The sequence below is a fragment of the Corvus cornix genome, chromosome 4 (assembly GCF_000738735.6).
Source record: "Corvus cornix cornix isolate S_Up_H32 chromosome 4, ASM73873v5, whole genome shotgun sequence".
Lineage (NCBI taxonomy): Eukaryota > Metazoa > Chordata > Aves > Passeriformes > Corvidae > Corvus > Corvus cornix.
Genome location: NC_046334.1, coordinates 19,175,879 through 19,193,884, shown reverse-complemented (window position 1 = coordinate 19,193,884; position 18,006 = coordinate 19,175,879). Strand labels below are relative to the sequence as shown.

At 37.2% G+C, this 18,006-nt stretch overlaps 1 protein-coding gene across 4 annotated transcripts in view; it reads right to left on the bottom strand.

The window, feature by feature from the left end:
• CCSER1 (coiled-coil serine rich protein 1) overlaps positions 1-18,006 on the bottom strand; it is a 625,930-nt gene that overhangs the window by 498,647 nt on the left and 109,277 nt on the right. For all 4 annotated transcript variants that reach the window (XM_039551164.1, XM_039551165.1, XM_039551166.1 and 1 more), the window contains exon 4: positions 8,245-8,338. In XM_039551164.1, the coding sequence (XP_039407098.1) occupies positions 8,245-8,338 (94 nt within the window). The remainder of the gene's footprint in view (positions 1-8,244; positions 8,339-18,006) is intronic.

Below are 18,006 nucleotides of genomic sequence, written 5' to 3'. Positions count from 1 at the left end.
GTATGCTTTGATTTGTCATAATGTTTATTATTGCATTTATTTTCTGCCTGCAGATATTATTAAAGATGATGTTTCATCTCAATATATGTAAAAAATCAAAGGAATGAAGAAAGGCAATCTGCCTAATTTAATTACTGTCCTGGTTCTTTCAGTAAATGATGGTTGAGCATACCAATATGAATAAGGATTTGTAACTGAATGTCACACTGTAATTATGAAAGAGCAGGAAATTGAGATACAGACTCTGAATCTAATTGTTCCATGATAACCATACAAATGCATCTCACTCTATTCTTTAATGACACTGAAGTTCACGACTCTGCTCTTTTGCCCTTCTTGTCTATTAAAGAAAAAAATCTCATGGTATCTAAATTATAATGTGATGCTCTGTGATATTGCTCCACTTAACTGAGTAGGATTTACAAGTACATATCGCTAATAAAATTTGTAACAGTCAGATAGGGATCTAACATGCACCATTTGAATATATCAGTCCTTCACCACTCTTCACACCAAAACAAAGAGCTAAAAATGCCAATTTGCTGATATTTTCCTTGATCCACTGACAACACACAGAACAGGCAAATTACCTATATTCCAGACATGTTTTAAACATATTCTGAGGAAAGTGCAGCTAGAAGCTAGTCTTACATGCCTCCTGTGGCTCATCAACTAGGTTTGGTTACAACTCAACTTTTAAAGTAAAATACACTAAAAAAGATTTAGGATAAAGTTAATTTGGTAGCAGTTATAGGTTGTGGTTTGTTTTGTTTTTCTCAATTAAAACTGAAATAAGACTGCACCATTTGTTTACATAAATAAAGGAACAGAAATGGGACTCTCAATCCAGTATTTCTTTTCCAGAATATGGACCAGGGTTCTCCAGGATGCTGGAAGACTAACCTTGTACTAGCCTATGATTTCTAACTAGTTCCATTCCAATTTAACACTAGCTTCATTATTCTTCTTCTCCTTACTCAATTTACACTTCCAGAGTCCTAAGGCAGGCCTAGCCACAAGTGTGCAATGGTTATTTGTGACTAACACAAATACGCTCTTTTTATTTGATACCACCACACATACTTCCGTTTGCAAACCCTGCAAAAATCCCTTTCCTCCATGCTCAGTGCTCTTTCAGAAACTGCAAATCATCGTTAGAAGAGTTTAGAAGATGACAAGTTTTATTTCATTCCCTGGAGACCTTAAGTTATTCCATTACTGTGCAATATTTATTAAACAATGCTTCAGGGGAAAATGTGCAGCTTAGTAGAATAGGTCATTCTGAAAATATAAAAAAAGTCCCTCTGGTACAACTTTTTCTAGATATGTATTCTAGATAGTGGCATGTGACTCTCCACTCCATACTTCAAATCCATGCTGGAATTGAGATGTATGTGTGAAATCAGTCTGGCCACAGTTCTGGCTCATACTGCTTTCCCTTCACCACAGAAGTTTGATGGAGGAATTGCAGGCATTTATTCAACATGACCTTTTCTCTTGCAAAACTGAAAACTAACATGAACGTCCCTTTTAATTGGTGCTACGATATCTGTATAGTGCTGTAATTAATGTAGTGAAGTCACACATCATTTTTTGGCTTGTTCATTATTAGTACTGCTTACTTTTTTATTACTTTATTATCCAGCATGTGTAGTGACAGTGCAAGATGCTAGTTAGCTAAATAATCTTTAAACCTGCTCTTTGGCAGAGACACAGAGCTTTCTATTACTTTACTGTCATAATCTTTATTCTGTTGAAAACCTGCAAGTACAAACCAAACTGCTATTACATATTTCAAGCAGAAGTATAAAGAAATGCTGCTCTAGTTTAACGTGATCTGTAACACAACTCTAAAAGACAGCATTCGGCAATGATGAGTGTTTCAGAATTGCTCAAGGAGCTGAGTGTCCTGTTCCAATTAAAAATCAAAATAGGTTATTGTTCATGAACACAGAAACAATCTGCTGCCAACAACACATTCACAAGCAAAGTAATACATTCAAATTACCTAAGCATTTCTTCTCTAGTTCTAAGCAACTGTTGGATAAAAATGCATAGTTAGGGTATTTTTTTCCTATTATCCATTTAAAAGCAAATTAAAACCTCTGAAAAATTTGCTTTCCTTGCACTGACAAACTCCTGGTCAAAAAAATAACCACCAAAAGACCAAAGGAGTTTCATCACAGCGCAGCACTCCTACATCTATTAAAAAAATTACTAAAAATAATTACTACATTGAATTAACAGACACAGGAGGAACTCCAAACTCACCACAGAATTTTCACACAGTTTGTTCATCACATTCAAAATAACTCAGCAACTACCTAATTAATATGACCAGGTCATTACATGAACAGTTTAGTTTGGCTGGGTGCTGATGGCAATTGATCTGCAGGCTAGCTGGATTTGAAAGAAATACAATACAAATATGCCAGATGTTTGCTTCCTAAAAAAAAGCAGTACACTCTGCTTTTGCTGGTGAGGCTGCTAATGCCTAATGTAGTGATGTAGACCACATTCTGATATAATGAATGCCTAATCTGACATTTACATTACGTATTTTTAAGTTGTGTGTCCATCTCAAAAACCTGTCTGCCTTCCCCTCATTCTGCAAAACCCATGCTGTAATCTGCCATTTCACTGATAAACCTTGAGCAAGTACCAAAACATGTATTACCAGAGTTAAGAACACACTTAAAATGCTTCTAACAGAGATTGTCTTAACTTAGGTTTGATCAAAATGTGTTCCGTGTCTGAAATTTTTCGGTTTTTTAATAGCTAAATAACATTTTGATGGATTTTGATGGATTATAAAGTTTCATATTCATATAAAATTTCATATTTCCACTTCTTTTACCCCCAGCAAATAAAATAAATAATTTCATTTCTGAAATATGCTGGGTGAAGTAACTAGGCTTCATGTGTACACTGGGTCACAGGTTTTCAGCTGAGGCTGAGGCATTAAATCCAAAACGGCCAAAGCACCAGCCGAAGACAAATCTCTCCTAAAAATTTTAGCAAGCTACATTATTCAAAACTATTCAGCAAGCATTCCAGCCACAACATGATGGATGCACAGGCCAGTCTAGGTACACAGCTAATCAATATCACACCCATGAATAGTCACTGCGTAGTGTGGAGCCTGACGGGGAAGAGACAGGAGCATGTGTTTAATATTCAGCACCAGGAGCAGTCCCCCAACTCTCAGCCGGACCGCTCGCTGCAAATCCCAGGTACACACACACATCTTTGTAGGAAGATGCAGGGCACCTGTTCCATGCCACCAATGGCAAATACTTAAGGAATTACCAAAGCCCTTGGATAGGCGTGCTTTGTGAACTTCCAGAAAAGGCTGGCATTTACTACAGTCCTGATTTAATGACAACACCAACCACATAAAACCATTTGGTTTTCAATAGGCTGTGGCACAACACCAGCACACAACTCACACACATTAACGTGCATTGCTTGAATAAATTCCCCACTGCTTGTATCACTGAATATAAAGGTCTTCCTCATGCATTTGACTAATCAATACTTGGAATCAAATCTGTCATGTTTCACAAGGGGAAAGGAAAATGAATGAGGTTAAATTAATGCTGTCACTTTCCATAAGCCTGCAATGGTTTCCCGCTATAGAAACCGCTGACTTCATTATTTTACAACGGGAAATCAACGCTGCAGCATATTTTAAAAGTCTAATTTACTTAGATTAATAAAAAAGCACCCTCAAGACTCACCATGTATGTCATATTATGCTTCATTTTAAGCATTCCAGCTTAAGAACAGTATGCAAAGCTCTCAGCAAATCACACTGATTAACATTTTGAATTTGCGTGCAGTAGCGCTCTGCGCTCACCAAGTACTGTATAAACATTATTTTATTAAATTTCAAAGCAATTGTGTTAGGTGGGATAATAAAAAGTCTCTGTCTTACATTCTTTATCTCTAGAATACAGCCTTTCAAACAAGCTAAAGTAGTAAATTAAAGCAGTAAACTCGCTTTTAAGGAGACAAAACCGGAAATGAGGAAATTCCAGACTTCTGAAGCCATGCTAAAACCAGGAAAGCACAGGTATCTACATCCAAAGTAGAAGCATCTGCCTGAGGTTTGCAGGTTCTCCTTACATTCTATTGTATGATTAGAGAAAAAAGTTCGGGATATTTTTTGATTTGCTAGTACTCATAAGGATTTATAGCACCTTTTTGCAGGAGCCCCATTTCCTGAGGATGCTGCTGGAGGGCAACCAGCTCATTAGGGAAAAGCTGAGACAGAGCAAGAATACGAGTAAAAAATGAGTTGGGGTAATAAATAAATAAAAACTGCCGCAAACAGTGAAAGAGGTCTTTTTCTTCTTTCTATCTCTGTATTTTAATTAACACACATTCCACTTTCTGGAACAACATCTCCTTGCCTGCCAACTGGCTCGTAGCTCCTCTTAAAACTCCTTAATAGCCAATTCTCCCAGAAATCTTTCCAATATAATCTTATTTTCTATTCATAAGTGGTCACTAAAATTATGGTAAATCAATATGATACAATTATTTTGTTAAATGAGTATTATATTGTCAGCTTCAGGACAAAGACAGAGACATATCCTCCCACTAACAAACACTTTTCTTTACAGCCACAGGAGCTAAAAGCAGAAACTACTGTAAATCGTGTCCTAACTAACAAATCTCTAAAAAACTGAAGCTCCTAATGGTGTTTAAGAGAATTCTCAAGTCGCCATCAATCAACTCATCAACAGTGCTTATTAACTGGGGCAGTACTCTTCAGGACTGCTACGTTTAAATGACACAGCTTGCTGTATACGGCCTCCTGACCAAGGAATAGCTTGTGATATTGAAGTTAGAAATGTGATGTTAGCCCTTGTCTTCGTGCAATTTGTCATTATAAATTTTCATAGCCTTTTGAAGAATAGTTATTCTTAGCTATTCCTTAGTTATCCCTCTGTAACAACTGAAGAAAGAACTGAATAATTTTCCAATTATACCTCTTCATATTTCAATCTATTTGCTAAAATACTGAACAGAGCTTCTCTTGGAACATTTCTCCCCATAGTAACTCCCCAGAGAATTGTTCATCAAGAGCCACATGGGGCATAAGTGAATGGCAATATGTCTCTAGGACTGATGGCCTTAACCAAGTAAATGCTACAATCAGCATCTGTATATAGAACATCAACAAGATTTTTATTGTACTACAAATAGTCACAGTACTGCTAATACCTTTAACTTTCAGAAGAGCATAATTTTAATGTTTCCATTAAAAAAACGGCATTTTGTGCAGTATTTGTATACTCGTGAACACCTTTATTTTGATAACAGACTAAGAACACATGCATTAACTCTCAGTTGACTTCAGCATGAAGATATTCAGATACCTTGCAAGTATTAGAGAAACTCGTTAGGAAGGTAAACAAACAGTGCAATAAAATGGCTTAAATATGTAAAGCTGACATAACATAAGTTATACAGGATAGACAGCACATACCCACAAGGAAAAGGAGGCTCACAAATCTGTATGTCTGCAATTGTCTTGACTGAATTTTACTGAAGCGAGCCATAGGTAAACTCTCAAGCCAATTGTTTTGAAAAAGCCTTTACAAAGAGTTCAACAAACCTGCTACTGGCAAAAATTACGGAAAATCATCTACTCTACACCAGTCATATACTCCAAGAATTAAACAGTCCTTTGGTTTTATTCAAATGCCATTAGAATAATATATTCTACGATAACAGTACTGGCTCATCCACCATGTGCAATCTGTTGTCTTCTTGTTTCTGAAGTGGGCAGGATTAAAGAACTTTTAAAAAACATACACTGCCTCCCAATTACCTGAAAGAGCTTAGATGTACACACCCAGAAGTATGATCACTTTCAATCTGATGCACTTACAAAAGTGCAAAGCTCTGCATTAAATTAACTGTATGTCTTCAACACGATCCTGATGCCTGTAGAAAAAATTGCATTAAAAATATTTGATAATATAACTTAAATGAAGAAGTTTAGAAGAATTCTATTCAGGTATGAATAGAGATGCCTCTTGGAAGAAAACAATGAAGCCCGGAAATGAAAACAGAGAGTGGACTGACTTGGAATTAGTAAAAAAGAATTTTTGTTGAAGTCTTAAATCCTGGAAGTTGGCCACAACACAGGAATCAGAAAAGCGATTTGTTAAAAGTGTTCTGATGTCAGTATCTAGTTCAAGGCTTTTATGCACTTCAGTGGTATTCAAACGGTAAATCACTAAAAATCAAGCACATTACCTCAATATCTTAACGCAAATTAAGATGATGACTTACAACCACACTAACCGTTTTGTGCCACATCCTAATGCAATATAAAGACATCAGCTTTATTTGGTGAAATTGAGTCTACTCATACTGTGGCTCTATCTTTCCAAGTCTTAAAAACAACTGTGACAGCTAGGGAAATCCTAAATTTTTTGCAGCTAGATTCACCACCAAACAAATAAAACCAAACAGCAAATATTACTAAAATAAACACATTTGTGTTAAAAGACAATGCGCATACTGCAACGTGTCTCTCTACATTAGGGCTCAGAATAGAAATGGTCACCATTCTTCAAAGGACAATGTTTTAAAAGCACCTCATTTGCTCTGGATAATAAGCCAAGAGCAGGAAGAATTTGTGTCATATCACATCTCCATCTTAATTACTTCTCCATCAAGTACGTCACTCAGACATTATTATCTTAACTGTTCCAGAAGCTGCTACAAATCTTTGTAATCATATACTGGACATAACTTTTCTTTCACTGTTGATTCAGTGCTTTGAAAAAAAAGAAGGAAAACAAAGGTCAAGCCAAGTGCAACATGTTAGGGAAGTTTATTTATGGAAAATGGTTCTGCCAGTTAATTTGTTTCCAGCAGGTCCAGGGAATACGTAAGTCTAAACCCCATATGATTGTATGTTATAAAATGTAATCTTTGGTTTTTAGGCTTTTTGAAATCATATTTCTTCATCTGTCATTTCACTTTCTGTAACCAGTTAATAGCATTATTCAGTACAGGTTAGAAAGCACCTTTTCTGTGCAGTTCATTTGCTGCATCCCAGCTCCCAATAATTTAGAAAACTATGATCATGCACATATTACTGCTGCAACACTCCCTACTCTCTACCAAAGAAAACGGAACAGCTGTTTCATCCTGTAAGTAGATACACAAACGGGTTTAAAAAGCACAGTACAATGGTTAAACAGAATTATCATAGAGATAATGAAGATATGTTCACAGAATAATCATACACAGAAAATATCAAAAAGGAGCATAACTCAAGCATCTTATCTGTAACCATTGCTAAATTTGCATCAAAGAAGGGACCAGAACTGAAGATGGTCCACACCAGCCAGCACGTGTCTCAAAAACCCCACTTCCACATGAGTCTGCAGGAATGTGCACTTTGGGCACCTACATGGGTGAATGGAGAAACTGGGATCAGGGAACAGCAGGTAAAAGAGAGGGTGAGAATTACTCATGCTTCAACACACAGCACTGTCAGAAGAGAACATCGCAACAGAATAAACTCAGAACTCTACCTGGGATCAAGCACAAATCTCACACAGGCTCGAAGACTCTCCAAACCCTGCTGAGTTAGCAGGACTTCTCCTATTCACAGACAAGGCCCTGCTGTCTCACATCCCAGCCAAAGGAAATGCAGCATTCCTCACTGCAGGTCCCTCAACTTACCTTGCATAATCCTATTATAAAATGGTAGTAAGCACAGTATATCGCAACAGTTTATTGCTATTAATCAAGACAGTGCAAGAGGGCTTTAACCAACCATGAGAAAAACGATCAAGTTACACTCATGTTTCAAGCCAAACCTTTATTTCAAGAATTTTATTCTGGCACACACAAAATGTGATCGCAATTATTCCAGCAATGCCCTTTTTGTTAAGTGCCTGGGGTAGGAAGCAGCCATTTTAGGTATTTAGAAAAACAGATGGGTCTGCCCTCAGTACTGAAATTCTTCTGTAGCTGTAAAAATCACTTCCATTTCATAACTGACCATATGAAGTCCTAGTGCTGTGTAAAGAGCCTTTTTCTGATTAATTACAAACACATTTAGAAATAACGCTAAGAAATGAATACCACTCTTCCCCTTCCAAGAAAATTACTTCTTTTTATTTCCAAGTAATTGTACTGCACGTATTTACCTTGTATTTCTAGAATAACAATACCTCACTGAAGACAGGCAGAGTTTATCTGACTTACCAGAACGATGGTGATGCTGCTCTTCCAGGAACTCCAAGTCAAGCATTAAGTCATCTTCATCCAACTCACAGGAACCCAAGTTATTCAAAACATCCTAGTTTAGATTATAAAAAAATAAGAAAGAAAAGTAAAAGAAGCATTTAGACAGATGTTTTAGCCAAATTGCTCTCCACAAAATAATTTCCAATCAGATCTGGAAAACATGTCTAAGCAGGAGCTACAGAAAATTTTTCTGCTTACATTAGACTTGTTAGAAATTGTATCAAACAACTGTCCAAGGTGAAATGTGTTTGTCACCGTTCTCTTTTTAGAGGATCTCAGATATCTAACAAAAAACCCCAGAAGTACAAGTAATACCATCTACCCGACTTTTTTTTTTTTTTACTGTTCAGTGATGGTTTTGTGTCTGTGCAAGTTTAAGCATAAATTTTTATGAAGAATAAAAATGTTATTTTTAGCACAACATAAAAGTATCAGTGCATGTTTTTTATTAAATTTTGAAATTCTAAGCACTGCCTGCCCTTACCAATATGCTTCGAAGAGAGATTTACTGTTCTATTTATCCAAAGGATAATGAGACACAAATTTAGCATAAACAGGAAATTCAGGCATGAATTATCAACTCATGAATTTTTAAGTATTTACGTGGGTGGCAAAAGCTTACATAGACAGACAAGAAATCTGACTCTGAAGTGTAGCTGCTTAGGCCCCCATTACTATTTGGTGATTAATTTTTTTTGCCAAGTCTTAACCACAGACAGATAAGGCAGGTTAACACACAGGGATAGTCATTCTCAATCTTCTTCCCATGTGTATTTTATTCTATGGTAATTTCTTTTGACCTGGTAATACACCCATTTTCTCCACAGTCACCAACACCTAATCAAAGCTAATACAATGCCTTCTCAAGCTGCTTTAGCATTTTGTTTGCTAACCAACAAGCAATATTGCAGGGCTCAATTCTTCAGTCCATCCACAGGCAAGTAAGCCATTAGTTGCTGCATGGGATGGATGCTGGCACCCTATGCACGGCACATGCTCCCAACACTAATATAACTAATGTAACATGACAAATTGGTGTGAAAGAGGCCAGGTTATCGTCCCAAAGCACTGAGCTGCCTGGGAGATCTCTGCATAGCAATCTGCTGTAATGAAAGTAGACAAATATGACAGTAGGATACATTAAACCAGTAAAAGCCCTTCTTGATTTCAGTTCCAACAATTATTTTTTTGGTGCCTTCTAATTATTTTAAGTATTTTCCCACCACAATACATGTCACCTCTTATTCCTACTCACCACGTGCACCTATTCAACCCTTTGGAGTAATTATTTCTTCAAACTCTGTTTTCTACTCTTTCACAAACAACACATAGGTAACACAAGAACTTTTTCTTGCATTCTTTCCCTGACTTACCATCAGCACAAGAAACCTCTTATGAGAGACAGAATCCCTTGCTAATGCTGTTGATACATTTTTTGCTCCTATTTTAAATTTAGATGCTATTATGCACTCAGGCTTAATCAAATGGTATATTAAACTCAGAGAACGTATGACATACTTTGTTTATATATTGTTTTATCAATGTAACAAAAAAAAAAATTGGTGAAAATGTCCAGAAGAACAAACCCTGCAATTTTTAAGCAACAGCTAAAAGTTTTTCATGCCAAGAAAGGCAAAACGTAAAAAGGTTGGAGTACACAGGTTTGTTCTTTACATTAAAATTATTGTCTATATTACAGTTGACCAACTGAATCCATTGATATTAATGCGGAGCATCCTTTGATAAGCTATACTAGCAAGGAGCAACAAATTCATGCTAATTGAGCATCTCCTACATCTTATGCAGTAATTTATGTGTGGGCTGAAATCCTGGGAGATTGCTTGCAAAAACACAGTGACTCACAGCCTTCATCAAGAAACAAATTCCATTTGATTTGGAATTAACAAACACAAACAGAAACACAATTTTCTAAACCGAAGAGTTGAAGAACCGTTTAAGAGGGACCAAAAGAAAAAAGTTTGTATTCAACTCTCCTCCAGCTCATTACTGCCTTTAAGGAAGATCTTCACTTCCAGTAACGCTCCGAGTGGAGGCAAACCTTGCTCCATCTATCCTCTCTGTTCTGCAAGGCTGATGTACATCCTGCTCCACACAACAGCACCTCTTCTCATCCACCTGAGCTGAGGGCTCCCAACTGCCCTCCCAAAGCACATCTGACCCCCTTGCCTTCCCTTTCCTACAGCCTCTTCAACTGCATCAACAACAGCAGGCAAGCTAAAGTGACAAAGAAAAGCCCCGCCCGGGTGCATTCTTCTTGTAAGTACCTCCTCCAGGGAAGTAGTCTCTCTCTGTTCCCAGGAGTTCACTTGTTCTTTATAAAGGGACATATCACAGGACTGGGACCAAACAAATTAAAAGCAGCTACTGTCCATCATGGCAAGAACAAGGGCTTTGACAGGGCTGCTCCACCACCAAGTATGTCAATGATGGCAGTCCAGCTGATGCCCTGCTCTAATCGCCCACACGTGGGCAGAGTTCTTCCATGGACACAAACCAAAAGCAACTGAAGAATGCATAAAAGCCCACCCAAGCAGAGAGCATTAGTTAGATCCCCCAGGCTGTTCTAACTAAGTAATATTTTCTGAAAACATGGTATTAGAAAATAAGAGCGCCAAGCTCTCAGAATGACCTGCCTAATGCCACAGAACAGCTCCGTGGTACCGCTGTGAGTACACACCAATGGCCTCTGTCCCTCTGCTTCCTCACCAGGATTCATTACTCTTTGTTGCTATGACAATTAGCAAAAATTGAAATTTCCTTTAAAGTTTAATATCTCTTGACCCTTTGCCCATTCTTCGCCTCACCACTGCTGCAGCAGTCTTTGAAGAATAACACAATTAAATATTAAAAAAAAATAAAATAAGAGAGATCGAGCCCTAAAGAGCATTCCAAGTGAATAGTTTCAAGGCTTTGCTACAGACAGAAAAAGAAATTAATTCTTCCATCAAGGTCTCAAGGAACCATTTGTTCTCTATTTAGGATGGCATACCTTTTATTTATTTTAGTAGGGAAACCATTTAGTTAAGGCACAACCTCAGAGCAAAAAACCTCTTTATTGACTCTGTAATAGCCCCTCAGAAGCCTTAAGACGTACTCCCTACTCCCACTATCTGCTTGACTTCTACTACTATTTTGCCTTTATAATAGACTCAAAATTAACACGATGGCGCTTTTTTCTTCTAGTCAATCTGGAAGCTGATCATAACCTGTGAGAAGAGCATGTGAACACACTTAGTCAATCATTTGCCCACATGTCTCAGTTTTTCCTGGTCAACACAGCCTGTAACCAGTTTAAAAACTAATAAACTCAGTTTGCCAACCATCCTTTCCACCTTTGACTTGGTGGCCTACGACTGTTATTTTAAAAAGTTTCTATTCAAACAAGAATTTAGCAGTGATAATTTAAACATTACTAACTCAGAATAAAAAGCAGTGATTCGTACAATGGCTCAGATATGTTTGATAACCAATAGTGGCTGTAAGCAGAACAGGATGCTAATCCAAGAATATTTCAAGGTACCAGTGACTTCTTATAAACAAATTTCATATTTAAAATTCTTTCAGCAACCACAAGTATAAACTACTATTTTCATCTGACAGCTGAGTATCTTAGATAGGACTCACTGAATTCAATGGTACTCAACTTAGTCTGGGCCTAATCACAAATTTCTTAACATTCTTAAGTAATATGACCTAAGAATGGTTTTAGTATCAAAAGATCCACAGTGATTTACATGGGTATAGCTCAGAAACAGCTGAAACCTTTTCATAATAGAGATGTACTAGGCACACAGCTCCCCCCAGCCAGTAAGTTTACTCAGGCTTGTTGAAGGGGATTTCCTTCCTACACCTTAGTACCCTACCTTCTTTCTCTCTTCCCAGTTTCCCTTCCTAAGAAGGGAAACTCAAAAGAAAACTAGTGCCTAATACATAAATTTTAGTCCCTTTCCAGAATAGCCAAGTATTTAATTATTTTTATACCTGTTCAGTTCAGTCCAACAACACTAAAAATGAGTCTGAAAGCTGGAATAAATAACAGCTTCAGTAGTAAATAATATAAAATGCCCAGAGCAACAGGTTGCAAATCTGCCATTGGGCTTCATCAAATAATAAAAAGCAAACAACATCTCTTTATGAAGCCTCCTTTACCATGTGTTTTTTCCTAATTATTATTCCAAATAACCAACTTACACATATAAATACCTAGTGAAATTACTGCTTATGGAGTTACAGAATACTTCTCTAAAAATTGACTCTGCTATTCAAAAATGGCAATAAAACACACATATGCATACACAAATACACCAACATATATTATTTTATTAAGCAATGTAATTCAATTTCACATGGACCTAGCATAACTGTATCAGTTGCCCAATACATATAAACAGAGCAAGGTAAACCCATGAGTATTTATAACTAATACACAAAACCAAGTTTAATAATTGGATTTAGGTAACAAATCTGCCCCTTTGAATCAGCCAGTAATCAGTGGCACCAATCAAAAGATTCATTTCTTCATGTTTTCACACATCTTGATTCTAGACATTTTGCTCCTAAACAGTAGAAATAATCAAGTAACAGCAAGATCCTGAAGGCTGCAGACACAGATTCTCTGTCATTACCAACATTTTTGGAGGGCTGTATCTATTATTTTGTAATTTTATTCTAATTAACATGCAATCCCTAGTCAATGTGATACTCAAACGACTTTTGCATATTTTTCAAGTGCTATTCAGCCCTGACAAATCTTGTTTTGCTGAGCAAGGAGATGCAATTTTTTTTCCTGACCAGTGTTTCTGGTTACCACACACAGGTTGAAACTGGAGCCTTGTATTTTCCAGTGTATTTCTGGGTTCTTCTACACAGATTGAGATTTCCATTTTATTGCTGTATTGTGATACTGCAACAAAATCTTGACTATTTGCTCAGAGATTTTTCAAGAGCTTTGAGAACCTGAGGTCCAGTAAGCAACTTAAGTTACAAGACTGAAGCACTGGAATGTTTGCAATTATTCAGTTCAAAAACATTTCTCTCAGACGCATCCATGGCTAAAGAAAGTATACAGACATTAACTCCAGTTATAAACACATTGCTATAACCTTACTGTCATGAACGTGAACATATTGACTACATTTCAATCTTTAATGGATCTTTTGGTCAAGCTTTGCACTGTTTGACACTGTTTTGTCACTGCACTTCCTCTGATGCTTGCCTTGCAAAGTTCTCACTGCTGCTGCAGTTTCAACGGAGCAGTTGAGCTTTGGTCATGGGCACCCCTCTTGGAAAGCCAAGTCTTGTACAGGCACACACACACAGAGAAATGCATTTCTGCTCAACAGTCTGAAATTCTGCCCTGCTGCCTCTTTAGACTATATCAGGTAAACCCTAAACCTCAAGGGAATAATTTTTTAACACTTTTCTCCCCCCCCCCCCCCCCCCCCGAAATAATAGCAATGGTCTCATTTGTGTAAGTGATTATGCAGCGATCACTGGATTTTCAAAGTTATTTTTAGAACTACAAGGACAGTATTTTAAACTCACTTTGGGTTCTGTTCTGTTTTGCTTTCCTTTCCTCTTATGTTGGCCTCTGCACATCTTTCTAATTGTCTTCCTCTGTGTTATTGTTCTTCACTATTTTCTAAATACGAATTTTTGTATGTTATTGGTGGGAGAGGGAGGGATATTTCCAAAATGTAAGGATTTAATGTTCATGCCTCCCCATTGAAATGATGTTCTAAATGTGGTTTGTAAAATTCCTCTCAGAGTGTAACAGTATGTTAATATTTAATTTTACAGATTCCTTTTTTCCTTCACTGTAGAAATCTATGTGGGAGGCTATTTGAGATCAATGCTTTTACAAGAGTATATAGAAAACACACTCTAGGGAGAATAATTTGATTTTTTGTAAATTCACATGTATGACAATTCACCTGTATCTACTGAGGGTCACTGAATATCAGATGCTGGAGAAGAACAGAATTAAATACTTACTTCAAGACTGAAATGATTTCTAAAGATTGCCAAAGGATAGTACTTCATCAAAATTGTATTCAAAAAAGGAACGTGGCATACAATCAGCATAAGAATGAAAACTGAGACATACTCAAGGAAAAAGAAAGACCTTGAGCTATTTAAAGTAATGTTAGCTGCTAGAACTGTACCTGAATAATTCATGGACATAATGAAGTATTTCCCCTTCTGCTCTCTCTCAAACACTTCAAAGGGAAATGAAAGTACATGAAATCCAGCAAACAGAAAAACTTTTAAAAACACAGAATCCCTGCCAACAGCCTAAAAATCTTTGCATCAAGTGTAAAGCTTATGGATTACTTTCATATACCAAGAGCAGCTTAAAACAGTTATTTTTTTCTGAACAGCACCACCCAGGAAGCATATCATTCGCTACACGTATGAATTGAAGACTTCAGAAAACAAAAAATGTTGCAATGTTTGGTAAGAACATTTTCTGTACCTAACATGTGAAAGTCCAGTTATATAATAAATCAATATGCCATTAAGAACCAAAGACAGAAAATGAGCAGTGGAGGCAACTGTCTAACTACAGAGCTCAGATCCACCATAGTATTCTTCAAAATATTTTCTGCGTGCACTCTTTTGGCCGTGTAAGGGAAGAGCAGTACTCTCCATCTGATTGTTGTTTCTGCCCTTTTGATTCTCTCTGTGCATTAAATCAATGTCTGCAATGATGCTGCTCTTGCCTGAGTGATTGTAACTAATGGACTCTCCCAACAGGTCTCAAGTTGGAACTCATACAGGGCTCACTGTACCACAGATCCAGCCAGCTCCCTGGAACTACACAAGGGGAATACAGCCAAGCCCAAGCACTGCTGGTGGCAGGACAGGACCTGCCCATGCTCCTGTCCTGCCACAGTGTCAGTCAAAAATGGAGGAGCAATAGCACAGGAATGCCACCAATAGTGAAACTGGTAGCAACACAGAAGTATTTTGTAATACTACTAAGCACAGCAATATGAATAACATGATGTTGCAAAGACTCAGAGTAGTGATGTATTTGCACAAGCCACATCTAGGAAAACACATAAAAAACCTCAGAAAGATGATAACAAAGGTGATAGGACAGGCAGGAAAGGCAAGTGATGGAATCAGAACTAGTCCTCATTCCAAAAATCCGATGACCCATAGGACACGGAGATAAGGTCCCCTCCCTTTCCTTCTGGGGAGGAGGCTGATAAAGACAAAACCATCAAGGACGAGTGAGCGAAGATGAGGAAGGAAGCAGCAGCACACTTTGGATCAGGTTTCCAACACCTGAGAGAGCAGAGCCTGGCCTCCACAGACCCAGTAAGGGTGATGGCAAAGACCATCACCAGCACCCACATCCCAGCAAGACTGGCCTTGTTTCTCATCTCCTAAACAATCCCATTTTTAACTCAGCAGCCATCTTTAATTCATACACTTATATACAGGTATGTGCACACCCACTTGCAACATGCAGGCACAGATAAACAGCTCTGAAGGGAGCTGGAAGGCAACAGGTGGCCTCAGAAGTTAAGTTTTAGTTTTAAGCTATTTAAGCATCTATCATAGCATTCTAAATCCATGTTCAAGTCAGTCCTAGATAAGGATCAGCTCTTGACAAACCTGATAAGACAGCAGTCACCTAAACCTGAATTCACAATTTGTCAAGAATATCAAAGTAAGAGCCACACTGAATATGTGCCAAAGCGTCTGTGCAGCACAAAGCCTGAGAACTGTATCTGTGAAAAAAAGGAAAAAAATGCAATTTCAGACAGAGAGGTGCTTTGCTGAATGGTCACCACTCTTTCAAATAATTTTAGAGTGTTGAGATTCACTTTGGTTGTAAACAGAATCAAGACAATGGGATTTTCAGTGTTGAAAAAGGTGTATACATTTTTCATACATCAATCTGCAATTTCATTAACAGAATCCTATGAAAAAACCCCACTCTTAAGATAAAGTATGAAAATACAGCCAAAGAAATGCAATAAAGCTTAAAGGGACAAAATAAAGCCTCCTTTAAAAGATTTTTTTTTTTTTCTTCCTCACTCACATACACATATGCTTTCCTCCCAGCAGAGGGATACATCTGCAACATGTAATCTGCTTTGTGGATTAGTTAATGTTTTTACAGCTTTTGTAATAGGCAAAGCATTATTCTAGTGCAGTCATTATCAGCACACAGCTTTGGGAAAGTTTTCTACACTCATGCCAGATTTTTCTGCCAAACACAGAAAAAGCTCCTTGAGCATCTCTATCCTGCATTTTTACAGGATATGATTTAGACCACTCTGTGATGCTTATTTGTATATGCCTTAGAGATGTGAGTACATCTAAGCAATGTCCAACAGGTTATTCAACACATGGATCTGGCAGTTATTTTCTTCCAAAACCACTCAAATTAAAAACATCACTTACATCTCAACTTTCTGTCACTTGGAACTTTGTACATGTCCTGAAAGCACCCAAGTCAAAGCTTCAGCCAACATTTAAAGGGTCAAAATTGGCTTTATGACACGTAAAGAATCTTCAATTCTACTTTTGCCTTTTCTCAGCCAGTGGTACAGAGAGGGAAGAAAAAAAAAAAAGATTCTAACCATAGAACTAGTAAGGACCTGGGTGCCATAAAGAGAAAAATTTAAAATCAGGGGATACAAGAGGAAGAAGAACCTCAGTGTTTACAGTCATGATAAACCCCTACCAATCCTATGTCAAACTCTTATTCAAAGAATATCATTGTTCTGGCAAATTAGATCAGAACAATTCACCTATTGCCACAATCCAGCACCAGCCACATTCATCTGGCAGACACAGCTAAATTCAAACCCCTTTCCCCAAACAGTTACGTATCAAGCTCAAGAACTGATTGGATTTTTCTTGCAAATAAAAGAATGTTCTAGTTCTATCATCTATACTGTTGGAGTCAGCACTTTTGGATACCAAATGAGGATAATCTGTTTTATGGCTTGAGCATGATTTTGTTTCTAAGAAAAGACTAAAAACTTTCTGCATATCAAAAACTCTAAACTCTTCTAGACATATGATTAAATAAATATTTTTTCCTTCCCATTATTATTATAAGCCAATTATGGCTGAACTTTCCATCTCTAATTTTAAATTCTAGCCTCTGATATTGGTGATAAATCACTGAAAAGTGAGCCCTGTAAATGAAACCACAAGTGACCTTTTGGTATAGTAGTGTCATTAATGCAATATATACTAGATATGTTATGGCTAATATTATTTGAATTCTTTCTGTTTCCATGGTAACATTGGCCTACAGCTGCTCTGGTAAACAGGGGTTTATAGCATTCTTTGAGAAATTCTTCTGCTCAAATGGCATTTTTCTGCTACTGCATACTTTTTTCCACTTTCTTTGGTTTGGTTTTTGTTTTGATTTTTTTCTTTTTTTATTGGAAGAAGAAGTGTAATGTCAATTACTAGAATTGCTAGCCCAGAAGAAAGATTTTTTTATTATTATTATCACAGTTGAATGGGCAGTGAATTCAGAACTTGAAGCAAGGCAAACTGTTTTAAGCTTTGACTAACGGCAGCAATACAAAATGCAACAACCCATCCTGGAGAGTTATCGAAATCTCACAGAGACAGAAACCACAACCACTTTCTGGAAATCCTGCAATGCATACATTTTACTGGCTTTGTTCCTTCCACTGTACTTTCAAAACTTTGATGGCT